We start from the raw sequence: 26,768 nt of genomic DNA, 5'->3' as shown, positions 1-26,768 counted from the left end.
TACGGCAATGTGTGGCAAAAACGAAAAAAAAAAGATTTCTATGGAAGAACAGGACTATCGACAACCGTGAAGATCACAACAAACAATTTACAGAACAGCATGTCTAATTGTTTGGGGTTGTTAATTGCTAAATAACGGTTTCTGTGACGATGAATTGAATTCATTATTTGTCATGGTGTTTAAACTATATGGATTTGGGTACAATGGTTTTGGACAAATTGACGTGGAAGTGGAAGGTGTAGTAATGCGACAGCCAAGAGAACTTAAACACACAGAAGTCCACAAACTCCCAATATTTTGTCATTGGAGCACAACAGTATTTGAAAACGGTGGTAAGTTACCAATACAAAATGACGAGTTTCAAACTATCTAGTGTTACCAACTTTACCAATTTGTATTGTTGTGTTTCATTAAAAGTCAGAGCCGGAGCCTGGAGCTCAGATAAAACACACACTTATTAAGGGGCTACTCTAAAATACGCAATCTACGCAATCTACACGCAATCTACTAACAAAAACTAACTAAGATGTTGACGGTTAGGGCTATTAGGGTCAGGGTGACTCTTTGTGATACATATAACTTTATAATTTAATTTCAGATGCCTTTCAGGTCTAATTTTCTCTATAAGTGTTAACATGCGGTACCATACAGTGTTTAATACCACTCTCAACACATATGAGAATATTAAGCCCAAACTGGACATCTAAAACTAAATTATAGTGTTAATTTTATTATAAACCTTTACCCAGACCCTAAAAGCCCTAACCGTCAACATTTTTAAAAGTTGCATACGTTTTATAAGTAGATTGCGTACAGATTGCGTAGATTGCGTATTTTAGAGGAGCCCCTTATTATGGGTCCCCTTCCCTGAAGATTTTACTCAAATTGTTTGTTTGTTTTTCTTCTTTCTTTTTCTTCCCAAAGTTTGTCCGACTCGTTTTTCCATCAAATGTTTGATGGATTTGGCTGAAATTTACACAGATGGTAGATATAGTTATGTAGATGTTCATCCCAGTTTGTTTTTGTTGATAACCCCAGTATTTACCCCGCTAGCCCCCTAAAATGGGTATTTTTCTCCCGAAGTTTGTCTGACTCGTTTTTCCATCAAATGTTTGATGGATTTGGGTGAAATTTACACAGATGGTAGATATAGTTATGTAGATGTACATCCCACTTTGTTTTTGTTGATAACCCCAGTATTTACCCCGCTTGCCCCCTAAAATGGGTGAGTTTTTAACCCTTTAACTGCCAGGGGCGCATAAATGCGCATGGAGACATGCCTCGTTGTTAACAGCGATAAAAATCATATTAGTGCGCATTTTTTTTCCAACTGGGGTGTTGGAAAGTTTATACATATTGGCTTCAATTTATTTGAAAAAAATTATATGTTAGTATTTGAAAAAAATTAATTACACTAAGGAGAAAGTGAAAATTCAGAAAACAACAATTTTTTTCAAATTTTTGTTTTTGAGACGTTTTTTGATATTTTACGCTTGGTTGATTTACAGACAGCTGTTTGGAGTTGATTTCAGGGCTTTGCACGCATGTTGCGGTGATCTTTGTTTACATTTGAGATGTGTTCAGCTGAATTGGGCTTGAAAGTGGGTAGTTAGGGGCTGTAAATTTGCCTTGATTTGCTTGAATATACTGCTGTATCAGTCAGTTTAGCTTTATTATTAGTGGTGACAGCCAGTGTTTTTTTAAGGTGTTTTGGGGGACCGAAACAGTCCCCCAAATTTCTCCAGCGGTTTCCCAAAATTTGGACTTGCAACTACAACTACAGTTTTTGGTATTTAAATGAAACACTTGCGGTCTCTTAAAACTACTTAGCGGTCACCCAAACCAAACCTTAAAAAAACCCTGGTGACAGCAGTTATTTATCAAGAAAACAACTGTTGTAGAAGCAATTTGACTTTGGAAGTTGGTGCTTGTTGACCTATATTTGGATAGTATCTGGCCCACAAATCCATTTACATTTGTCAAATGATGAGGAGATTTGGCCTCACGAATGGACAACAAATACAGAAGAATCAGTGCAAAGAACCTTGGTAAGGCTTGGAAATGTGTTTTTCTGCTAACTTCTATGAACTGCGTTTCCAAATTTTTCATGTTGTGATGTAATGATACATAATAAAAATTCCATGTAAAAAGACTTGTGAATGCATTATGTGTATACAGCTATTTGGTAAACATTATAATAAGTCAGTGAAATGTCAAATTTGCCAACAAATATTATTGAAAACAAGTTCCACACCCTCAAAAACAATAATTTTATCATTTAATACTGTAAAACAGTGTTTCTTAACCTTTTTAGCGCTTGTACCCCTTGAGCTTTCATGATATTTTCTCGTACCCCCTCTCTACAATGGCCGACAGAAGCAAACAATAATGGGAATTAATCTCAGTGTATTTATAACTTACATATTGAATGCATGCATTAAAACAGTCTTGTAAGTTCAACAAAATTTACAGAACACCAACAATCAGGCAATTAAAATCAACTACACATAACAAAGTAACTTGTTACGCATTCTTCACAAATATGCCTAAATAATGTATAATTTCACATTGACTGTCGTACCCCCTACTTTGGTGCTTCGTACCCCTGGTTAAGAACCCCTGCTGTAAAATAAGAAACTAAAATTGATCATTATGACGTCATGAGCTAATTAATGACGTCATCGAAAAAACACACATCAAGTTTTGTAAGGAATTGTTTGTAAAACAACTTGGAACTAATAATTGTAACGAAAAACATCGATAAACTGCAATTTCGTGAAAAAATAGAATTAAAATGACGTCATTTCATAGGTGATGACGTCATCAAAAAATTTTTTATCTTTAAATTGTAGAAAATTATATACCCAACAACTTTCCCGGAGACAGTTTTTGCCTATCTTCTATCGATTTTGCATAAAACCTAAAAGAGCAAGAGCATGTCGAAACATCATTTTTTGTCAAAACAAATTCGGCAGTTAAAGGGTTAAACAGTGTCAGAATTGGCTGAAATTTGGATTTCTTGTATAGTATGCCATTTATAGGTGTCGATTGTTGTGTTCAACCCTGTAGTCCTAACATTTACCCCACAAGCCCCTAAAGTGTAAAACATATTTGTATGTTACTGGGCACCACAAACGAAAGACTTCTTTGGCGCAATAGTGTTACAAGGGCAACCAGTTGTATGTTGCTCGTTGGTGGGTTGCTTGGTGGTCGTTTTTGCGCCATGGCAGTTAGGGGCTTGTTAACAGTCCTATGATGTCAGAAACATTAATGGTTGTTGCTCAAAACACCTCTAGTGGTCGAAATTTTAAACATTGGCGGATTGGGCTGAAATTTTGCAGTACTATTGATTAAGTCATTGTGGTTTTTTTTAGTTTGTGTGTTTTAGTTTGTAACATGATTAACCATTTATTATTTGTCAAGGGAAAGTTTTGATCAATGGATTTTGTGGAAAAGACCGCACAAAGAAATATGTGGATCTCAAATCTGTTGATAACAACAAGACCAACATTGTATCTGTGATACTCATTCATTTTAAAGTGGCAATTTTGTATAAAGACAAGACTTTAAAGTTTTACAGCCTTGATAATGACCAATGTGATGTTATCACAAACAATAGCCATATCCTACCAGACAGTAGTGTAGAACACATTGCATTGATGCAATCCTCTAAAAATATTCTTATTTGTCAAGGTATGTATGTTTAGTTGGGCTGTATTTTTTTGATACTTATTGTAGATTTATCAATATAAACTTTTTTCTTTCAGGGAAACACCTGATAAAAGTTCAACTGCAAGAAAATGAACTTTCAATACAATCTGAATTGCATTTTCAGTTACCAGTTAAAAAACTGAGTTGTGGAAAAGACCACCAAGCTATAGTAACTGAAAGTGGTCAAGTTTTTACATGGGGAATCGGTAGGTTAGTTCCAGGCTTGTTATCGTTTTTTTTTAAACATTATAAACTATTAACAGCTTGTTTTACTTATCTTTTTCATTTGTCAACTATATAAGACTATCATTGTTTACATTTTACTTAAATATGTCGTGATTAAAAACAAGAGAGCTTGTATATAAGGAACTCATTGTAGTGTAGTCATTGCAACAAACCATATTTATGCACATGTTTGCCTTGCCACATACAAGCTCTCTGACACTTGTGCAATCCTGACAAAATGCACATTTTTGTGGCAAAACTCTAATAATCCTATCTAATTTTGGGGTCAAAATATCCCGATTTTGGTCTGACACTTTTTTATTTCAAGTCAAGGTTGATCTGTTACTTTATCAGTTTATTAAAAGCCGGTGGTGTATTTTTTCGACATAGCCGTGGACAATTAGGCAATGGAGGGTTGATGACATTGGAATCACCCACACTGGTTGAGGCCTTGGATGGTGTAAGAGTTATTGACATTTGCTGTGGAGGATGGCATACCCTGGCACTTGCCGGTAGGGGATTATGTATTAATTTTAACTGACGGTTGGCTATACTTTTGCTTTATCTTTGTTACATATATGCTATACATGTGCAACACACACTTAACATTAAAATTTTGTTGCTTTCGTTGCTCTAATAAACCAAACTAATTGACTATTTTATTCTTTGCATGTCGTGTAGATAGTAAAGATGTATATTCCTGGGGGTGGAATGAATCAGGCCAGACAGGGTTCCCCGCTCCAAAAGACTGTTTTGCAACCAGCACTGAGATAAAAAGCTCCAGCGCTGACGCAAACAGCTCCATTGAACCAGTTGCCATGGTGACAACTCCTCTGCTGCTCGAACTGGAGGCGTGCATGCCCAATATCATTTCGGGGCAATTCGTCGAAGTGCGTGCCGTTTCATGCGGAACGAGACATTCGGCGGTCGTGACGTCATGCGGTCGTTTGGTGACGAGTACGGCCAGCTTGGACACGTTTGCTGCACAGAGGACACAAACCTTAATGATGTGCCACCATCGCAACTTCTAGAGAATTTTGGCTGTTGCGAGGCAACGGTGCACAAACCAGCGGTCGCGAAATTCTTTGACGAACATAATTTTCACGTTGATTCTGTGTTTTGTGGTCCGTGGAATACTTTCGTGCTGGTCAGCATCGATCGGTAGCAGTTCATAATTTCTGTGCATGTTAGTGTTGTGGTACTTTAAACTAGTCATGATTTTCCCTGTCGACACCATCCAAGTCACCAGATTTAGGATCCTCTGTTGATGATTGAGCAACTTCGCTGTTAAGAACCTCTGCTTTAAATACCTTTTAAGTGGCCGTTTTTGAATGGGACAAATAGTTAATAACATTAGAACAAGCAAATAATACAATTACTATATGTTCAAAGTTTATATTTTTCAAAGTTTATAGTACTCGACAGAGTTTAAGAGAAATGCAATAAAATTGTGGGGAAACTTGAGTTTTTGGTTTGGACCAGAAGTAAGGTTGAGTGACTTTTAGGCACAGCCGCACGTTCAAGGACAAAGTGAAAAACAAATTTGTTTTGCAAGACAGCAAGCAACTTTCTCCAATGGAACAAGCTCATTGCCGCATCAACGAAAAATAACTAAAAAACAACCCATCGTAGCTGCATCAGCACCAACGGTTGCTTCCGTGTGACCATTATTGTCTATTAGTCCGTGTCGGTGGCGCTTGGTTTGTCATTTGAACCTGGCAAAAAAATGCTTGTGTCCGCCGCTGATAATCTGCAAAACAAACACAGGACTGTTTTTTTCATTTATCGTCAAACGTCGGGCAAACATGACGCCGAAGGTGCACTCATGCATGTCAAAAAACGCCAGGGGTACACAGTTATTCTGTAGCTTTTATCTCACGATTTCACGCATTGGCACTCCCAGAATAAAAGCCTTCTTCGTTTGCAAATGTCACAACAAAATGAACTGATTTGAACCATCGTTTTCAGCTTTATTAGCTTCGCGGCTTGTGTTGTAATTGTAATAACAGTTGTAATAATTGTGTTGTAATAACAGTTTACCAGTTTAAGGAATTCGTTTCAACCGATTGGTATATGTGCAGTTGCAGTATTATTTTAGAATATTGTTGTGTTTTTTATTTGCAAAAAATAAGTATCGTGGATATTATTCGAATGGGGGCAGTTACACCATATTCGGTTCTACAAGCATCGAATGCAGCATTAAATGAAACCCAGTGACGGATTAGGGGAGTGCCAGGCAGATGCATTAGGCATATATCCAAGATTCCATCAGGGACCCCTTAACACCCTAATTCAGGGGTGTCAAACTCGTGGGGTTCGAGGGCCACATTGCGGTTTGAAAATTAAGCCGAGGGCCGTATGTGATTTGTAATCAAGTCTTGTACACTTAAACAACCTATTCGCTACGACGGCCGCATTGCAGATCCTTATTTCACCAACAGCCGCCAATTACCTGCTGGTTTTTGATTTAAAATTACAGATGTAAAGAAATAGGTTTCATATATACATATACCATCTACTGACGTCCCCAAAACCCAGATTAATTTCCAACTTGATGCAGAGATCGAGCTGCACAGTATGAAGATCATTATTAACTGTTTATTACGTCATAATGCATATTGTGACCCATTTGGTGCCTGTTTTTTCGCATTGTTTGTACACAATAGGCCTACAAAAGGTCTGTCGCATATGGCTACTAGGCTCTTTTCAATAACACAAAATCTGTACAGAGCAGTTTGAAAATCAAAATTTTTGCCAAAGGAATTTTAATTACACCACCGCCACCAGTACATTGTTTTAATAAACATATGTTTACGGCCGCTCAAACTCGTTTCTGCATGTGAGCCGTACAGTTTGAGGAACGGTTTAATTACTATCGTTTCTATTCATAACATATAAGTTATTATTTATAAATTAAATTCCTGTAAATGTCTGTTTAAATAATAGCTTTCACTTTGAAAAGTAAGAAAAATTCATTGTAATTAGATAAAAATCTGACAAAATACTACAATTGTTGTTGAGTGTTCGTGGGCCGCATTGGAGAGCTACGTGGGCCGTATGCGGCCCGCGGGCCGCGAGTTTGACACCCCTGCCCTAATCCGTCTCTGCGCAAACAAGTCAAGTTGCCTATAGACAATACTTAACACGCATCTTGTAAACCGTGTAATGTTTCTTCGAAAGAAAAATAAGGTCAAGGTACCAGAAATATCTGTTCAAGGTGAATTAGTAGAAAATGCGGGCGGACTTAAAGAAGTGCAAATGCGTGACGGAAAAGAGGGGCACAGAGCGAAAAATGGGCAGTTTAGAATTTCATGAACACAATAGAACTTCGCTTGGTCGTTGAAAGATCTAGTTTCTTCCAGTGTCGTCTTGTAGGATAAAGTCTTTTATAGCCGTAGTAGAAAAAGTTTCGAGTAACTGGCCCAGCGCGACAAAGTCACTAACTTACTGCTATCTATAACTGGTGGCTGTAAATTATGTGCTTGGTCGTTAATCAGACTTTAAAGGAAATCGCCTGTTGTTTTAGGTCGTAATGTTTCATTCTGACAGTTTTGTGGTCGTCAAGTTTGCAGTTGCAATAATTAAGCCCCGGCCCTTTCAGAGGTCAAGTAGGTTTTTTAGCAGCTTAAGACTTTGTACACCAAAGCAGTTTTTTGCTAAAAAACAATCGCGCAACTTCTCGGTGCAGTGAACGTCACTGGGACTAGAACTTTTACGAAAAAATGCTGACTTGGGTTTGGAATACAAGGAGAAATTGTTACAGGGTTGTTTGCCCATACCACCATTGCGTGACAAGCCAACTGCACATATTTGCATGCCGGTATTTAGACGGCGTGCATAAGACGTTTGGAAGTATATGAGAGTGCCTGTACTGCTGGACTGTACTGAACTTTTGAGTATCTGTTCTGTAGATGTTAAACTGATAAGCTGATTAACACTTAATCCCTGTAACTGTACAATGGATGTTACTACTGGAAGCATTACTAGTTCAGCCAGCTTATCCACTTTCGCAGGTGAGACCGTGTAACTGTGCCGTAACAAGGCTTTTCAACGTAAACAATGCCTGCAAGAATGGCTAGCTGATGGATTAGAGTTGATTTATCTGTTTGTTAACAAAACCGCCAGCATGAAGTCCGTTACTTCTAGCAGTATGTAACGCAAATGCAATTTATTGATAAAGATTGGACAACAGCAACGGCGTGGTCTCTAGAATCGGTGCTATGGATGTTAATAGTTGGGTTTGTGATTGCTTTTATTCTTTCGTTTGCCGTCGGTGCCAACGATGTCGCCAATAGTTTTGGAACTACAGTGGGTGCCAACGTTTTGACGCTAAGACAGGTATGAACTTTTAATAAGGTCAAAATAGTGCAACTTGTGTTAACAGTGGCCAAATAACCACAATTAACGTATGTGTATATTTTGTTACCAGGCATGCATTTTAGCAACGATATTTGAAACAGCCGGTGCTGTGCTGATCGGTGCTAAGGTTGGCGAAACCATACGAAAAGGGATAATAGATGTGAACGTATACAAAACAGAGGAGGGTCCAAGACTTCTTATGTTGGGAAACATCAGTGCTATGTTTGGTAAACCGACTTCAAACTTTTGGTTTATTTAGAGAGGCATGGCTTGTCTGTAATGTTTAATGTAGAGGTCTGTAACCTTTTTCCATTAGAGGCCGATTTTTTCTGATTACTTTTTCTGAAACTGATTTTTTTATTACCCACCGTGCTTGAAAAAACCACGAATGTTAAGCACTGAAAAACTAATTTTAGTTGTTACAACTTTAATTGAATGTGAAACTTGAGCAAGTTTTATGCGGCCCGGTAACAAACCGCTTGGTGATTTGCCGACTAATATTAATGTGTTAGTCTGTAATAGCCAAGTGCTCCAGTTTGCAGCAGGTATATATTTCGTTAAACCCTTCTTTGTATGCCCTCCTACATTCAAAAGTGGTCATTTTCAACATAAACTATGTTATTTAATCCCAGCGCCTGCAGAATGTTTTTCAAGTATATGGGACATTGTTTTTCATCGAATATGTTCAAACAACTTGGACTTGCGTTGAGTGCATCAAGTTTATAGTCTTTACGTGCCGACGCCCATAGCCTTTACAGCTTTAAAGTTATTTACTTAAAAACAGAGCAGTCGTATAATAACTTTCGGGTCGACCGCGTTTTTTGGCAATTAGTCACCAAAAACTATCTTCGCAAACAACTTGAAATCGGAACCAATACCAATGTAGTGTAGTTTTAGCCGTAAAAACAAATCACTCTTCGTGAAAAACACGATTTGTTTTGTGACCTCATTGACATTAGCGGCATATAATCAACCACCATACAGTTGTATAGCGATTTTGGCCATTGTCAACCAAATATCCTGGATTTTGAAGTGCTTTTTGTAGGTTACACTTTGTATAATATTTTGTAATGCCAATTTACTTTTCAATGTCCGATTCAAACCCAGCTATCTGATCTATCATGTGTTTTGTTTAGCACATTAAAGTTTCTATTTGGGAAAAAATAAAATCATTACTGCTGCCAAAGTAAAACCTAAATACGCATCCCTCAAACGTGTACGTTCTGTAAAACCATATCTACTATTAAGTGGCATTTAAATTATTCCCTATTGTTTTCTGGCCTTAACCTGAGTGAATTCCTTACCGCAAAACAACGAACGTCGGGGTCAAGCCTATTATTAAACACAAACACTTACACAAGTTTCTGAAAACAACACGCATTGTCACGTTCGAGAGTGTTAAGATGAATGTTTACCAAATTCAGCTATGCCTCATAACATGTTATTCAATCACATTTGTTTTCCTGTTATTTAAAGCATGTTTGACGCTATGGCATCACCAAAGATATGCATTTTTGCGCCCTACCGTCCCCTCTCAAAAATGTGTTATACTGTTACAGGTTTAGAGGCATCAAAGGCTTAAGCTTATGGCTGAAATATACCATGACTGGATATAAATTGCAATTATAAAAAATGAACCTGTGTGAGAAAACAAAAGCGTATATTGCAGATTCTGAGAAAAACATGAATATAAATCTTCAGCTTTAGGGAAAAAATGCAGTATTCGGACAACGAACAGTGTGCAAATTTACACCACTTCATTTGTTCGGACTAACCAAGTCTGCTGCACAGATGATTGATAATAATCCCTAGCCTAACAAACTGCATATATTTGTTACAGGGTCAGGGTTATGGCAGCTGATTGCGACGGCTTTAAAACTTCCCGTGTCGGGCACGCACAGCATTGTGGGAGCAAGTATCGGCTTCTCATTGGTCGCCGTCGGTCCACTCGGTGTCAACTGGTATAACCTGGGTTTCATTGGTAAGCAGTTTTATGGAGTGTTGAAACCTGAAAAACTAGAGTTGCAAGCAGTTATAGAACACGTACACTCACTTTAATTAGTGGTTATGTGGTATGTTATACGGAGTTTTCCAATATTGTATCCACGCGAAAAATGCACCTAAACAAGGTATTGCTAAGACAACATAATGGCGTTTATTGAGTGTTTTTTTAGCATATAGAATCATTACTTTTCTTTGAATCTTGGATTGATTGAAATTCTTAAATCCAATTCAATTGACTCGAGGGTTAAAATGTCCTGTTTTGTTATTACAGTGGCCAGCTGGTTTATTTCTCCAGTATTAACCGGATTTGCGGCTGTTTTTCTTTTCTATGTTGTGGAGCGCTTCTGCCTGCATTCGGTAAATATCTTTTTGGGAAAAAAACTATTGTTCCGTTATGAAAAATTGTTTAAAACTTGCTTTTGCTGGCACATTTTTTTGTTGTTGTTTTTTATGTATTGTTTATGTACCGCAGGATGATCCGTTAAAGAACGGCCTTCGCTTGATGCCGCTGTTTTACGCGGTTGCTACTGGTGTAAATATATTTTCCTTTCTCTACTCTGGTGCTCCATGTAAGTTTATTTATTTCTAAATGCTTTACCGTAAAATACCACTCATCGTTTTATCCCTTTTTAAACCACAAGTTCAACTGTATAAACCTCTTTCTTAAATATTTTTTTCGAATTTTTTTGATTAATTATTAAAATTAATATACTAAGCTCGAATAGACCAATTGCCAGTGCGCTTTTTGTTGCCTCTATGTTTCCTAAAATCAACTTTTCACTGCAGTGTTGGGATTTGACAATCTCCCACTATGGGGAACGCTGCTGATTGCGCTTGCTTCAATGATTGTAATTGCTGTTTTAACACGTTTTGTTGCTGTTCCGCGGATGAGAATCAATGGAGGTAAACGAAAACGATTTGTGTCTTTTGCAAGTAGACTTAGTTATTGTCTGTCAACTATAAAACTTGAATGTATATTATCAGTTCAGTACAAACTGTTCACAATGATTATCGAAATAATTACAACTTTCCAAAAAACCGTTTGATTTGTTGCAATTTAAAGACTGGAATGTCGGAGATGATTAATCTGTTTATTTCGTTGACCTCAACTGCAGTACCTTAAAAATACAGATTTTGTGATACAATTTACGCACTAATTTCACACACCTGAATAAAATGTTAATTTATCTTTACTCGCAGTGCAGGCTTTGTCAAATTTGCGCTCCTACATTAGGTATAACATCATTAGGATAAAACACTAAGATTTTCTGCGTAACCGATGCTTCCTAGAAAGTAAATTACGATGCGAACAAGTTCTGTTTGTTGGCTAAAGGTAAACGGCAAAAACTGTTTTTTGGCAACTTCGACAACATTTTGGCGGTTCCCTGAACGCTGAAAACTGCGTGCGTATATCTTGCGCTTCAGTGAACATGAAAAACACGCGCGTACCAGAATTTTTCTGTTGTCTCAATGTTGTTTTGTATGAACAAGTTGCTGCTGTTGGGCATTGTAGCGAAACAACAAAGCCATATTGTGCATTTTTAACTGGGTCGCGTTGGCATTCCTGAGTTGTTTTTTGTTCATGGTAACTATCACGTAATGGATAATATAGGTATCCTGAAAAGACACAGGCACCAAATCAACAATTTTAAATGACAATAAAATGGCGTCACCTAAAAACAAGCCATTGTAACTGCTAGCGTGCTTATAGACACGTACGCTGTGGCTCTGTTACACGACGTTGTCACGACTGTGAATGGCCACTGACCACGAAACACGCCCCTTTTGTACTATAGATAGGCCCTGGTTGTTTAAGTTTTTAACGGAAGTGTGTTTAGCGTTAAAATGATATACCTTTCGTTTACATTTGTATTACATAAATTAAGTAAGAATATTTTCTCAAATTTGTATGACCTAAACCACTGCATGGCTAAAGCGCGTACCACCTATTTTACTAAATGCCTAAAAGTGGGTGTAACAACCCAAATTAGGTACTACGTAGTCTAAAGCAGGGGGCGGCAACGTCTTTTTTACACAGCAGGTCCATTTAAAAACAAAAAATTATTGCACACCAAAAAGTTATTGTAATTTTTATTCAATGAGAACCTTGTTTTGCCGCAATTTTACCGAACCAATCAGGGACTGGCGCCGGACCGCGGTTAGGTGGTTGCCGACCACTGCTCTCAAGCGTGATATTTAACAATTAATTATGGGTCCCCTTCCCTGAAGGGGACACATATTGTTTTTGTCCGTATTTTTTTTTTCTTTTTTTCTTTTTTTCTTTTTTTCTTTTTTCTTTTTTCTGTCTAACGCTGGTTTGTAACGCTCGTTTGGTCAAGAAAGCGTGCTTCAAATTTATTCAAATTTGGACAGATGTTAGTTATTAATCCGAGTTTGGTCCCCGTGAAATTTGATCCCGAATGACCCAGCGGTTCACCCACAGACTCCCAAAACGTAAATTTTTTAAACGCTCGTTTGTTATGCTCGTTTGGTCAAGAAAGAGTGCTTCAAATTGATTTAAATTTGGACATATGTTAGTTATTAATCTGAACTTGATTCTCCAGAAGTTTGACCCCGAATGACCCAGCGGTACACCCACAGGCCCCCGAAACGTAAATGTGTCTAACGCTCGTTTGGTCAAGAAAGACACTGTAGGCAGAAGTCCTAAGAGAGTAAGTTTACGAATAATAGGGCAGAGCGGGAGAGCTCAGCTTGACGTCGGACAGACGTTTTACGAGACGTTGTTTCGGTGATTAGAAATCAGCTGTTTTGCACAGCAATGCTATGTCGTTTTATTAAGTTATCATCACATTTTCAGTTTTGGCAAAGGTTTCACACATATGACGTGATTTAAACCTAAAAGGCGTGCTTCGGTTTTGTATATGTCAAGCAAAACTTTGTTAATCCAACTAAATATGAAAAAATAAACTTGACTTTTTTGCAATATAAATGCTTTTTTAAATGCTCGTTGTCAGGTTGGTCGCTGCATGACCACGGGTTACTTAAGGTCAATTAGTAGGTATTACTAACACAGTTCAGAACTTTCTTTCGTCATAACGTAGCGTTTTTTTAATCAAATACTCAAGGCATGTATATATTAGGTCAAACGGTGTTGTTGAACACTAAGGACGGCGTGCTATTGAAAACGGTGTCAAAAGGTCAAACAGTCGCTTGGCGTGTGCACCCTAAAAGGTTACTACAGGTCAATGGTATACTCGTTTTGCAAAACAAAGTTAAATGAAAAACAATTTGTTATGTATACACTTGCAGCAAATCGCTTTTTAATTTAAAGTGTCTGTAACACAACTGTTACAGCTTTCTGAAACAAATTGTGTTTAAAACCCGACCTTGGATGACAATATCTGGGTCAAAGCAAGAGATTAAATTCAAAGTATTTGTTTCGTTCTTTTTTAATGTTTTTGTAATTATACGACAATAATAGTGCAAAAAAATACAAACAAAATTTTTTATTGTTGGGTTAATGCTTTCTAAAAATTTGTTCTTAAGAATTAAAAAAAAATGTTTACTGTAAATCCGCACAAACACGCGTGTGGGGACCCATTAGTTTTTGTTTACAAAAACAATCATATGTGTAGATCAAATGATGTGTATAGTAAATTGGTAAATATCGTATAGAATATATAAAATGGAAGTATATCAGAAAGCCACCATTCTAGTTGATTCCAGAAACTGTGCGTCTCGCACAAGACGCAGCGCGGGAGGACGTCGGCAGTTCGGGAAAGGACTTTGCTATGACAACATGCGACGAGAAGAAAAAAGAACATGCACCTCTTATGGTAAACTGCTTAAAAAATAATAATATCTACAAATACTTGCAACTGATAAAATTACAGCAAATTCATAAATATCAAATCCCTTCTGAACAATTGTTTGCAGTAGTTTTTTTACGCCAAAATTAGTATTGCATGCTCTATTATGATTTGGTAACTTTATTTAAGGTATAGTAGCTTGGTAAACACACGGTATCTTACTAAAACATGTTGAATTAAAGGTGGAATATAAGAGTACAAGCACAGATTTACAAAACACTCAAGACACCACAGGTAAATTAAACGGAACCGCTTAATATTTTCCTATTGCTTAAATAGAATTACATTTTATGCTAGCAAATGACCTAAATGCGTAAACAAAGTGATCCATCGAACAATAAAACTACTTAGGCCTACCTATATTTACCCTCAAACATGCCAAATTGGCACTTTTTTAGATCAAAGTTTGCATCAGGTTTAAATCCTAATGTGTACAAACAGTCGACTTTTTTGTATGCTGGTTTAAATACATATTTCAAAAAGTTCCCACTTCTATCAACTTAAATTTTTGCAAAATGTTGTTTTCTGTTTGTGTAGACGGCAAGGAAAAAGCTTCGTCCTCGTCAAGGTTAACAGATGTTGCACGAAGCTCTTCAGTAAGACTTTTATTAAGTTCTGCTTCCTAACAACTTGTTGTTCACACAAACTGAAGCTCATTATTATGAACACATGCAAAAGCGTTGAGTTGTGATTTTAACAAATGCTTTCCACAAAAAATTACCTAACATTCAGTGGAGCGCAAACCATGCAATGCTTTCTTTGAAATTTGACACGTAGCCTATTGCACAAGTATGGCGAATATAGGCTGAGCGCAGTTTGTGAGAAATGGGTTTGATGCATGTGTAAACAACATTGCTGCACTACAAAGGTGTGGTTTATACCTTGCGAAAACCAAAAATCCATAATTTATGTGGCCTTTAATTCAAATTCAAACTCAAGTGTTTTAAAGGAAACGTTTGACAATGAAAGCATATTGCACCTTTGAATGCACGTTTAACAAACTTACTATGTGAAAAAAGTATAATGTCAAATATTTTGTGGGCCTAAATGTTCAGCAAAATCGTTTCAGCCGCCTACAGTTTAAATATTATAGTGTCTTTGGACTGAGTTCTTAGTGACTCTTATAACATACCATTATGAACAGTTTGTAAATTATTTAGTCACGTGACGATGACGTCATTGGTGACAAGTCTTCAAAGCACAAGACCTCTTCGACGCTTCCACCCATAGAACCATTCGAATCAGACAATGAAGAGGTAAAGTGGCTTCCAAAATTGTGAAAAACTTTTTCTTAGACAAGAGGCGTAACATATACATGATCGTATTGCCTCGCACTAAGTGAATGATTTTATATTTACCTCTCGTTTGCTTAATTGCTGTTCGACACATTCGTAACAACTAATGGAAACCGCTATTTTTCATTTTGCGGTTTTAGCGGTATGGTTTAGGTCGGAATTTTAAGCCGCAAAAATGGGTTTTAATTGAGCGGTTTGGTTTCTTGAGTTCAGAGTGCTCTTCATTTTTAAGCCTTCTTTATGCTTGTCTAGGGCTATGCTAAAAATACCACGCTAAGTGAAATGCCGTTCCGCCAAACTATCGACCGTTTCGCTTCAACCTTTACTGCAGGGCATCGTCCATAAAGTTGAAGTGGACGTTTCCTAAATTTGTTGACCCGTGACGACTGCCTCCAGCGGCAAGCGTTTTTTTTTTGAATAACGACTTTTTCAGCAGAGTTGTAAATAACGAAGTTTTCAGCAGAGTTGTAAACGGACCTGAAATTGGTTCCCGAACCCGAAAGTACAAGCCCGAAGCCCGGCCCGAACCTGAATCGTTTTTGGGAGGCCCGAAAGCTTGATTGACAGGCCCTATATATAGACTGAAGCCCCAGGAAAGACCAAGACAACAAAAACAATAGACAATTGGTCGATTTGTTCAAAATAACCCTGAACGTCGTCTTTTTCAGTCTTCGTCCCTGGATACGCAAGATCCCGAGGATCAGGATAAAGCTGAAGCGGAAGAAGATGAAGATCCGCCGGAAGTGCGACAAATCTTTTCCTCATTACAGATTCTCACAGCTTGTTTTGCCAGCTTTGCACACGGCGGAAATGACGTCTGGTAAAAACAACTGCTATTAAATACGAGAAACTATGCAACTTTAAAATTTTAAGTTTTAAACTTTTTACTATTGACTGAATTCTATTGAATAAGAAACCTATGGTAAAGTATAGATATATTTTTTCGAACAATTTTGTGTCGATTTATTCCGGAAAAAAACTTCTACTTTATAACTGTTGATACTCTCTAAAGCAGGGGTCTCAAACACGCGGCCCGCGGGCCGCATGCGGCCCTCCAAGGGTTTTTGTGCGGCCCGCGACGGTACTTTTAGAAGTTATGTGTTTTACTCGGGCTTAATATCCTGTAAAACCAGTGAGTTTACATGATGTAATCATTCTCTGATAGTTGTATTTGCAACGTTTAAATGGCATGATCGAAACAGTCCATCTTTAGAATCAGCGATTGCAATTTGCGTCATTTTTTTCATTGTTGTGTCACAGCATGCCATTGTTACCACACAAAGCAATAAAGCAGAGATGGCTCTTTCACTTTGCTACACTATATTTGTTTGTTATTTATTACAATATTGTTTTTTAGTAAATATAATGGGATTAACGAATATTTCCCTTTTTAGTCACACAATATGATTGTTGATATTACACTGTAACAAGTGTTTTGATAGTGCGGCCCTCGACTTACTTAAAAGTTTGTTTTTGGCCCTCAAAGCAGTTTGAGTTTGAGATCCCTGCTCTAAAGTATAGTTTCCTAGTTTTGGGGAGTTCGTTTTGAAATTTAGTCAAGGTATTTAACTTTTTATAGGTTCTCACTTTTTTTCAAAACTGATAAATATTTGTGATCAAGTACCTTGTGTTTTGTTACAGCAATGCTATCGGGCCACTGATTGCTTTGTGGCTGGTATTTTGGTCGGGAGAGGTTCGTCAGCAAAGTTTCACCCCCTGGTACTTGTTGTTGTACGGGGGTTTCGGTGTCAGTGTCGGATTGTGGGTGATGGGACGACGTGTCATCAACACTATTGGCAAAGACCTAACCAAAGTTACGCCGTCACGGTAAACTTTTTTTCATATTCATTTAGATTTTTTCTTTGTGTAGAATTCTCAAAACTCAAAAAACGACCACCCTCAAATGATTAACAATATATTTTATATCTATGGCACTTTTTCAGGACATATTATTGGCTATGTTGCTATTAGCATAGGGCCATATGCTAATATTTTACAATATGTGCAGTTCAGCGCCGCTTGAAGTTCTGCATTGTATTTTGCTAACGTCTTTTTTGCGATTTGGGCCAAACATCTTCCTTAAAACCACTGTATTGTTTTGTAGTGGATTTTGCATCGAGGTGATGACGGCAATAACTGTGCTTGTTGCTTCCAATATTGGAATCCCAGTTTCCACTACTCACTGCAAGGTAAAGTGGAAAACATTCACATTAACTATAGTCCTTGTGCTCACTTAATAATCAAGCAAAAAATTTGAAAAATGCTCATGTCCTGGCAGTGAGCCCAAACCGTAAAATATTATGGTTTGCAGATAGAGTAAATGTTTGGTGCTCGGGCTATAATGCTCGATTACCATGACGTAACAATAGATTGCTGGCCATGTTTTATGACGTCACATACACTTATAAAATCACAGTAGATCAGCCTCGTTTTTATGTTGCGTTAAATTAAAACTTTTTTTGACTTTTACACCCAATCACAAAAAAATGCTGTTTTTCGTGTGTGTTATACACAACTCATTTTGCGAAGAAAATAGTCCTAAAAAAATTAACACAGCTCATTCAATCACAAAACAGGTTGGAGCTGTAGTTTCGATTGGTTGGTATCGTTCCAGAGCTGCCGTCGATTGGAGCATTGTGCGCAACATCGCTTTTGCCTGGTTCGTTACCGTTCCCGTTTCCGGCCTCTTCAGCGCAGGTGCCATGTTTTTCCTTGTCAAGGTCACATGAGGTCATACTGCTGAGTTTAAAACATTTACTGCGTCCAACCAACGATGACATAAATCTCTTCAAACGGTTGCCTTTTCTGCTCAAGGCGCTTTTTACGCTGCCTATACCGCATACATTGTGTGTATTTTTAAAAAAACTGTTTTTTTCCTTTCAACGTATGCCATTTTCTCGACCAAAATTATGCCTGATTTATTCTTTGAATTCCGTTTTTTCCTGCCTTTTTAACCACATTTCAGTAGCAAATGTTATGTTCATTTTAGATGACCAACTGTTTAATATTTCTCCAGTGTTGATTTGAAATGTCGAAATGCATGACAAAAATCGAGTTACATTGCATATGCCTTTACTTAGAAAGCCATAAGCATAAAATACGTCAAAATACTACCTCATGTAGTTGCACTCAAATGTACATGCTTGCCGCTAGGTGGTGTCAGAGATGTATTATTATAACGGACCTCCAATTTAAAGTAGTAACTTTAGCCATTTACATGCGTTTTAGGTGTAAATAACGATCGAGTGTTGTGTGGGATAATATGATTTTGCTTTCTGGTTGAAATTGCCGGCAAATTAGTTTTCTTTTTTGTACGATTGTTCTATAGTGTTTTTGTGCCTAAACATCGCTTAGCATTTTTACATAAACGAACCGCGCAGCTTGACCTGTGAATTTTGCAAATTAGTGTGTCTTTGTAGTAGCTCAACTCGAAACATAGTCTTAAAAAAGTAAGCACTGCATGAATGGTGCCTCACTAAATATCACTCAGTGTCTAAATGCCTTGTTGTCATAGGCATAACGTTATATATCTCTAATTAGCAATGCCGGATTAAGGGTCTGCTGGCCTGTAGGCACATTTTATAAGTGGCCCGAAAATAAGGGTTGCCAACAAAAAAATTAGAATCATCAGTGTTGCCAAATCATTGTCACAAAGACAATGATTGTATTTTTGACTGCTGGCCTGTAGGCACGTGCCTACTTTGCCTAATGGTTAATCCGGCACTGCTAATTAGGGCCATAGGTAATATCTAAATATGTGTCGTTTCCTTTGAAAACAGAAAGACTATTGTGGGTGACATTGTTACACAAACAGTCCATTTTTACAACCTGTATATCAACACAATGTGAAGGTTAAGTCCAATTTTCACGACCATCAAACTGGTGAACGTTTTTTGAAAAATATTATCAAAACATGAAGCAGCTGGATATACACCAACGATTCATGTAACAAACAGCTTTTGAGCCACAATATATACACCAAATTTTAATCCCAGCCCTTTTAACCTTTTTCGTTGCCGATCAGTCTTCCACGAGACTTTATTTTGAAACAACAAAGACACGAACGGCCCGTTTCAGCAAGACGTCCTCCCTGCTCCAAACACAACAACCAGTTGGGCCTTTACGGGTCTCCCAAGTGGCCCCATTCAAGCGGGAATTAGTTTCAGAATGGCAAATTAAGACCTCGTCGTGACTGTGGCAGTCCCACGGCGATATTATTGTTTGCTTTCCGCCGTTTTTCAATGGGGCCTTTGCTTTGCAGGGGCAAGAACTTCGTACAGGCACCACTACCAAGCTTTAGGCATAACATAAAGGCTTTTATGAAACCAAGGAACCGTTCAGGTTTAGAATATGATGTTATTCATATGAGGAAGCTTTGTCTGTCTGTTTATTATTAAATATTTTTGACCATGACTTAAATGATGTTTACATTTGCTAGATGTATTTTAGGCGCTTGAGGTACAGGGTTGCGCGCTCGGGGTTCGAAAAGTTTTTTTTTATTCACCATATTCTGTTGCTTCATCGGTTGTAGCGTTACATGCATACTTTAAATACAAACTACGGACTAAAATAACGAACTTCAATTTAGGGTTGCCAATGCAGTTTTAACTATTGTTTCAATGACATAGGCCTATGTACTCTTCACACTATAGTTCACACTATAGCCTTTTTTTGGGATTTTAATTCTTGTCATTTCGTATCAAATAACAAGTTTGATTCGCTGCATTAAGGTCCATGAAAAATGAACCCATTTGCCTAGCTAAAGGCAGGGCTACTTTTAGACTTGCTCTCGCTTTTCACTGTTTTTAAAAGGATTTTTTGCCCACAAAGCGTAGACTGATGTGTATGAATAAGTTCGAACCAGCACCCAACTAATTATACAAAGGCCTGTGGTTGAGAAGCTCAGCTCAAACGGGTAAAATCAATCAATCAATAACTATAAAGCCCCCCCTGACTTTGATTGACAGCTGGGCCACTGCACTAAGTATACAACCTATACGATAAGTAACTTGAATGACACAGCCAAAACAAATAGGCAAATCGTTGATAGAGATGATATTGGTAAATGTGCACTTCTTTCTGGGATAATTTACATTAAAACTCATGTAAGGATTATATTGATGCTATACGTATATGCATCTACTTGAGAAATTATTCTTTTATATTTTACTCCTTATGAGACAATTTGCTGCCTAACCCGACGTATACAACCGCCATTATTAAGTTTTATTTCTTGTTGTAGCCTACATATGCTGGTCGTTTGGTTTGGCCAAGGTTACAAGTTTTTACACAGTTGAATTTAAAACCAATGTACAGTGCACATTACACAATGGAACTGTACAAAAGAGTGCTATGAACAACAAATGTTATGGGGGGAAGTCAAGAAACGAAACAAATTGCTATACAACTTCTATATTTTGCCTTGAATAAAGCGTCTTTATAATTGATTTCTACCCCGTCGCAAATTTTGTGTTTACTCTTCAATCTGTATTTGATGAATAATGGATAAACTTTTCAGCAATTGTTATTTGGCATGTTGTTATTGGTGTTATCTTTCGTCACAAACTTAACCAACCGATTGTGAGTTCGTGACAGGAGTGCATGCTCAGCTACTCTAAGCACAAAGGTTATATTGTTCTATTAGAATAGCTAAGCTAGTTATTATTTAAACTTATATCCCGTCAAGTTGGACAACACACACATATGCCACAATATAATAGACTTGAATAGGATTGCGGTTCTGCGTGTTCTGTCACGACCTCCACAAAGCGAGCAAGCAATCAAGTCAAAATGGCCATAGCGCCCAAAGCACAGGACCCAAGCACCAATTGAAAGCCAGTCGATGCCCCATTAACGCACTTGGGGGTGTGTATTGCGGCTCTCCGTGGCACTGTACAATCACGTGGCCTACAATTGAGCAAAGTGCCTGTTGTGAAATAAGCGCGACTTTGCCGTTCGCAAATATTTAAAATAGATTACGACTGACGGCGAGCAATGGGGTATTGTCGCGTAAACAGAAGTTCTCTTGTTTGTCAGAAAGGTCACAGCTGCAGTCTGTGTTCAAGTTGTTTTTCTGAATCATTGTTTTGCCTTTAGTCCAGCGGTTCTCAACCAGTGGGCCATGGCCCACTGGTGGGCCATACAAGCATTTTGATTGGGCCACAGACCAATCAAATAGAAAGCTGTTTTTAGGAATTTACTTTCATTTGTGTCGCTACACTCAGTTTTACAAAAATAATGGCTTGGGGAGAAATTGAGAAGGGATGTAAATTAATTTGAATTTAACTATTTACGGTATAAAGTTACTTTGAGTTTCTGCAACACTTTATGTTTATGATGTAATAAACTACTTGGGATTACAATAAAGCCAGATAGCAACATATTCATTGTCCAATTACTCGGTCATAACTGAAAGTGCTTGATTAAAGAAGGGAAACTGCTATTTTATGATTTTTTTTCGCATTAAGTTATATTGAACTTATATTCTGTTTGAAATATGTTCTGCTTTTTTTCTGAACCTGTTTTATAGTTGTTTTTTTCTTTCATAAAAATTTACTGGGCCACAGAATTTTTGAGCAATGAAAATGGGCCACGAAAGAAAAAAGGTTGAGAACCACTGCTTTAGTCGCTTCATTGGATAAGTTGTGGAGATGTAAGCATTGACACTGGTTTTTAAGATGTTTTTCTATACATTTGTCTCAAAATTTAGCCATGGTTATGCCTTGTTTAGGATAGTTCTGCATGTTATTTAATACAGTTTGAATTAACTGCTGTGCACTTATTTTTGGATGTCAACATTGTCAAAGCAGTAAAACGTTTTTTTTTTGGCATAAAATCTCAAAGGAAAAGCTGTTAAATATGCCGTCCATGCGAGCTTGGAATATTTGCAGCTAAAAATAGTGTTTACGTTGAGTTCTAGACATTAAGTAATAGCAAGAAAAATTGTCTCTAATATATAAATTACAAGAAAATACAGAGGATAGTTCTAAAGTTTCGTAATTTCGTGTTTGTAATAAATGCATATCTGTGATACGTATTCTTTTTCCAGATATGTTTGCCTGAGAAGAACAATTAGTTGCTTTGATGTGCGAAAACTAAAACTGGACACTTATCCCCAACGTTGTGTTGGCTGGTTGTGTCGATATAACGCTTTCTATTCGATTTTTCGGCAGTCGAGGACATTAAGTGGGGGCACCTGTGTACAGGGATTAGAGATTTATCGATTTTGAAAGCTCAACGGCAAACACAAGAGACCGGACTTGAAATGAGCCGCCTCTGTCCTGAAGAGACACTTTTTTCATCCTGTTTCTGCAACTGGATCCATTGAAATGAATCAACAAGTTGTTGTTGCTGGGATGCGACGAAGTAGGAGTCGTTCTTTGTTTTAGTCTTAAATATTTTTAGTGAACTGTTAATTTACCACAGGTTCCCACGGCAATTGAACTATCACGCAAAGTGTAACAAATAATGCCAATTTGTTCCCGTGGTGTGGTTTAAATTTGTGCGTTTGTATTGATGTGTTTGTAAGTATACGCATCTTATGTGAAAGTTGTGTGTGGGCGTATTAATGTGTGTGTGCCTAGGCACCTCATGTGAATGTTGTGTGCGTTTGTATTAATGTGTTTGGAACTGTAAGTTTGAACGTGAGCACGTGTATATGTGTACATGTACGTGTATATACGTGTGTATACGTGTGTACGTGTTCACGTATGTGTGTACTACTCGACTGAGCTAATCCAATTTTACGATAAACTACAAAAGGAAAAATGCGAAATGAACTTGTCACACAACGACTCTCTATTTACAAACCCGCCGGAATTATTTGACATTCTTAACCGCGCGCCAGTGCTTGAAAAGGCGAAAATTAAAGAAACACGTCGGACACAATGGAAACAATTCGAACACTTTGACGTCACAAAACCGAGCACGAAAATGTGGTCACGAGAATAATAATATTTATACAGATTTCTAAAGGTCAAGTACTTTGTTCGTGTAGCTAATGTCAAAATAATGTTATGACCTGGATACATAACTTTTACACAGAAATTGTGACGTGCTAATATACCCAACAAAGACGATTATTATTCGACTCCCCAATGTGATAAATGACCCTTAAATTCGGAGTTACGAATCAGTTGCAAGTTGTGTTAGAACGCGTTGGGCGATTCTGACACAGATAGAAGTCGTCAGTTTCGATGACTTTGATCAACTTATTTTGGATAGTTGTGCAAAGTATATCATGCAAACTGGTCTGGCGATGTGTTTTCAATGTAAGTTAATACAGCTCAAGTGTATAATACAGGTTTGAACTGTTGCAAGCATTTTCGAATAGAGTTCTTTTGCAATTTGTATTTATAATATAACCAACAGCTTAAAAAAACATAGTAGCCTATGTGTGACCCTTATTAAAGGAAATAAAATTGTGCACTGAATGCTGAATGGTATAATTTCCTCCTAATGTAATTCTTTAAAATGGTTTAGAGATTTTGCGAACGTTTTTTAAGGTACATATACCAACAGACGTTTTGGAATAAAATGTATCAACCTCTATATTCTATAATGTCAATTAGTATCGAATTTGTGAGAACTATTTTACCCAAAGCTAAAATGTTTGCAATTTTCCCAACTTTTGTGTTTAATGACGACCACAAGCCGTATAAGGGCCGTTTAAATTGCTTGCCCCTTACCACAAAGTATCAAGTGGTCACTCTTCTAAATCTCCACTTGAAACGACACGATCGAAAATCGTTAAAGAATTAATAGCTGGCACTCGCGAGCCCCGCGCACGTTCCTTCTAAAGATCGACGTCGGTCCTTTGTGATGTAACAATGAGCAATTGTTGATTTCGCGTAGGAATGAAAACCCTCCAACCCACTCAGAAAACAGGCGAAGCGTGCAGGAGATTGGGACTGACCCTTCCTCCACTGCAAGTACAAACGCAAAGACTCTCAAACAAGCGAGCTAAATCCAAGGTAACCTTTAATCGTGTGTTGTAAAACTCGTAAACAAGAATTGCATCAAATGATCTTAACTCTCTTAAATCAACCTACACGCTATTGCTGCTTTGAAATCGGTAACTGTTTTAAAGATAAATTTACAGACCTGTCTAAATAGGTGTACGTGATGTTACTGAGCATATAAACAACTAATTTTATTTGTAAGGGAAGTTTTCCTTAAAACCTAGTCATAATTTGCACAGGTCGTCTTGGTCTGTATTAAAACCGGATCCCTAAAAACGTTCAAAGCAACAACATGTCATAGGTTTTAAACCTGCCAACGACATGAAAATTTTAAGCACCAATAGATTAAGTTGATTTGATATTTAATGTCGAACGCACGGTTTTATTCACATACTATTGCTTTCTTGAAACTATTTAGTGCAAAGTACAAAAGCAGCATCACCCATTTTGCTGCCAGTCGGGTTACCGAATTTATTTTTAGTTTGGTGCATTTTGAGCGAGTGTTTATAGAATTAAGATGTAAAACTATGTTTCAGAATAACACAAAGTCTTCACCCCAACCGCGACCTACAGTGATATTCGGACATAGCTTGTCGGATTACGTCACAAAACCGTCGTACTTCTGCCATCCAGTGGTCGTCCCAGCTTTGGCGTCTGTAGATCCAATTGGTATGAACTGCTTCTAAAAAGAGCTCCTTTTAAAGGGCTACTCTAAAATACGAAATCTACGCAATCTGCGCAATCTACGCAATCTATACGCAATCTACTAAAAAAAACTAACTAAGATGTTGACGGTTAGGGCTATTAGGGTCTGGGTGAATCACAGTACGCCAGGCCTATTGAAGGGGCTATACCGAATCAGCCGGTCAACAAAAATAACTATATAATTTAATCTCAGATACCTTTAGGGCTTAATTTTCTTACAAGTGTTAACACGCGACACCATGCGGTATTTAGTACCACTCTCAACACACATGTGAATATTAAGCCTAAACTGGGCATCTAAAACTAAATTATAGTGTTATTTTTATTATAAACCCTCACCCAGACCCTAAAAGCTCTAACCGTCAACATTTTTCAAAAGTTGCATACGTTTTATGTAGATTGCGTATAGCTTGCGTAGATTGCGTATAGATTGCGTAGCTTGCGTAGATTGCGTATTTTAGAGGGCCCCCCTTTTAAACATACTTTTAATACAACCACATTTTAATACTTTTTCTTTTAAATGCACATTTTCCTAAGAACAGTCCACACATACAGTGGCTAAGCTTATTTGTTATCTCAGCTTATTTGTTTTGTAATTTTACAGTTTGCTCAGAAGCGCCATTGTCCGACGCCAAACCAATACCGATGCCTCTACCCTCAGGATTGCCTGCTTCCGAAACTCCAACTTGCATCAGTCACCAAGAAAAGGGAAAAAAGCCCAGATCACCTAACGCTGCTTCCCCACAACGTAAACCACGTGACTCAATACTCCTGAACCGTAAAGAACATTCGAAACGTCGCGCTTCGCAGAAATTTCTCGAATTCTGCCAAAACGAGGGTTTCGATCCATCTAGCTCTGAGTTCAACAAAATCACTTACTCCTTTCGAAACGTGAAAAAGTTCGGACCGATATCCAAATCCACTTGTCTGGTGCCTTTGAATGAGGACAGTATCTTGACTGCCACCAAGCGGAATGCCGTCGATTTGACCTTACGACTACGCCGAAATGAAACGATACAGAAGACGAAACGACAACTTGGCCAAGGACGCAAAATTCGCGAAAACGCACGTGAAGCAGCTGCTAAAGGACAAGACGCTGCAGCGAAGGCTATTACGTTTATTTTACGCGACCCAAGGGAAAGTCCATTAAAAACTGTCGTTTTACCTCCTATTAAAAGCGTGTCCTCCATTGAGAGGCCAATAAAAACTCATGATTTATTAACAGAAGCTCCACGATAAATTATTGTCATTAAAATTGTTGTTCAATGTGTTTTGTTTTTGCGTAACCTTCGTGTGCACTTTTAGTATTAAGTTTTGTAACATTGTTTTCGCCTTCATGAGTACAAATAAATACGTCAAAGTCTTTCTCCGTTACCTTAATCACAGTTTTTACATGACCTTTAGTATCATTTTGATCATAAAGTTAGCAGGCCAAAAAAGAAAAAAAAAACGTTATAGCTTTAAAATAAACTGTTTGTGATTGGAAGAAGTGAAATTGACCTGTTAGCTGATTCTAAAAATAGGTCAATAATTTTCTTTTTATCAGGGTACTCACAACATTAAATTTATTTTTTTGCAATTTTTATTGTTAATTACCACGGTTTAGTGATAGAAAAATGTGAAAAATATGATTTTTATATCCGAAAGAAGTAAATCGATTCTAAAAATATCTGAAAAGT

At 37.6% G+C, this 26,768-nt stretch overlaps 2 protein-coding genes and 1 pseudogene across 4 annotated transcripts; all 3 read left to right on the top strand.

The window, feature by feature from the left end:
- Positions 1 to 58: 58 nt before the first annotated feature.
- On the top strand, positions 59 to 5,400 carry LOC145223065 (putative E3 ubiquitin-protein ligase HERC6; annotated as a pseudogene). Its single transcript, XR_013859406.1, has 5 exons — positions 59 to 332; positions 3,424 to 3,693; positions 3,768 to 3,921; positions 4,327 to 4,448; positions 4,618 to 5,400. The product of XR_013859406.1 is annotated as a putative E3 ubiquitin-protein ligase HERC6 (transcript).
- Positions 5,401 to 7,639: 2,239 nt separating this feature from the next.
- LOC145223064 (sodium-dependent phosphate transporter 1-A-like) lies at positions 7,640 to 18,809 on the top strand. Its single transcript, XM_080089368.1, has 15 exons — positions 7,640 to 7,949; positions 8,117 to 8,274; positions 8,366 to 8,522; positions 10,136 to 10,276; positions 10,571 to 10,656; positions 10,772 to 10,868; positions 11,086 to 11,202; positions 13,987 to 14,096; positions 14,312 to 14,363; positions 14,667 to 14,725; positions 15,290 to 15,385; positions 16,093 to 16,244; positions 17,066 to 17,251; positions 17,529 to 17,613; positions 18,001 to 18,809. Exons 1-15 carry the CDS (start codon positions 7,895 to 7,897, stop codon positions 18,151 to 18,153), a joined length of 1,704 nt encoding a protein of 567 aa, XP_079945494.1. The 5' UTR covers positions 7,640 to 7,894; the 3' UTR covers positions 18,154 to 18,809.
- Positions 18,810 to 21,914: 3,105 nt separating this feature from the next.
- On the top strand, positions 21,915 to 26,454 carry LOC145224885 (uncharacterized). Of its 2 annotated transcripts, XM_080091492.1 has the most exons (5): positions 21,915 to 22,076; positions 22,473 to 22,789; positions 24,278 to 24,396; positions 24,921 to 25,053; positions 25,694 to 26,454. In XM_080091492.1, exons 2-5 carry the CDS (start codon positions 22,753 to 22,755, stop codon positions 26,326 to 26,328), a joined length of 924 nt encoding a protein of 307 aa, XP_079947618.1. In that variant the 5' UTR covers positions 21,915 to 22,076; positions 22,473 to 22,752; the 3' UTR covers positions 26,329 to 26,454. The 2 variants fall into 2 exon arrangements, with proteins under 2 accessions (XP_079947618.1, XP_079947619.1); XM_080091493.1 differs by lacking the exons at positions 21,915 to 22,076; positions 22,473 to 22,789 and adding an exon at positions 22,796 to 23,694.
- Positions 26,455 to 26,768: the final 314 nt, after the last annotated feature.

This window comes from Phallusia mammillata, chromosome 4 (genome assembly GCF_965637545.1).
Source record: "Phallusia mammillata chromosome 4, kaPhaMamm4.hap1.1, whole genome shotgun sequence".
NCBI lineage: Eukaryota > Metazoa > Chordata > Ascidiacea > Phlebobranchia > Ascidiidae > Phallusia > Phallusia mammillata.
Note: the sequence above shows the minus strand (reverse complement) of the source record. Positions and strands in the feature narration are given on the sequence as shown.

Bases quoted from the DNA above. Each gene is read 5' to 3' on its own strand.
- LOC145223064 (XM_080089368.1), top strand. From the start codon at position 7,895: ATGGATGTTACTACTGGAAGCATTACTAGTTCAGCCAGCTTATCCACT. The intron at 8,523-10,135 runs GTAAACCGACTT...TATTTGTTACAG, and splicing joins AAACATCAGTGCTATGTTTG to GGTCAGGGTTATGGCAGCTG. The intron at 10,657-10,771 runs GTAAATATCTTT...TATGTACCGCAG, and splicing joins AGCGCTTCTGCCTGCATTCG to GATGATCCGTTAAAGAACGG.
- LOC145224885 (XM_080091492.1), top strand. From the start codon at position 22,753: ATGAATCAACAAGTTGTTGTTGCTGGGATGCGACGAA. The intron at 22,790-24,277 runs GTAGGAGTCGTT...GATTTCGCGTAG, and splicing joins TGTTGCTGGGATGCGACGAA to GAATGAAAACCCTCCAACCC. The intron at 24,397-24,920 runs GTAACCTTTAAT...ACTATGTTTCAG, and splicing joins ACAAGCGAGCTAAATCCAAG to AATAACACAAAGTCTTCACC.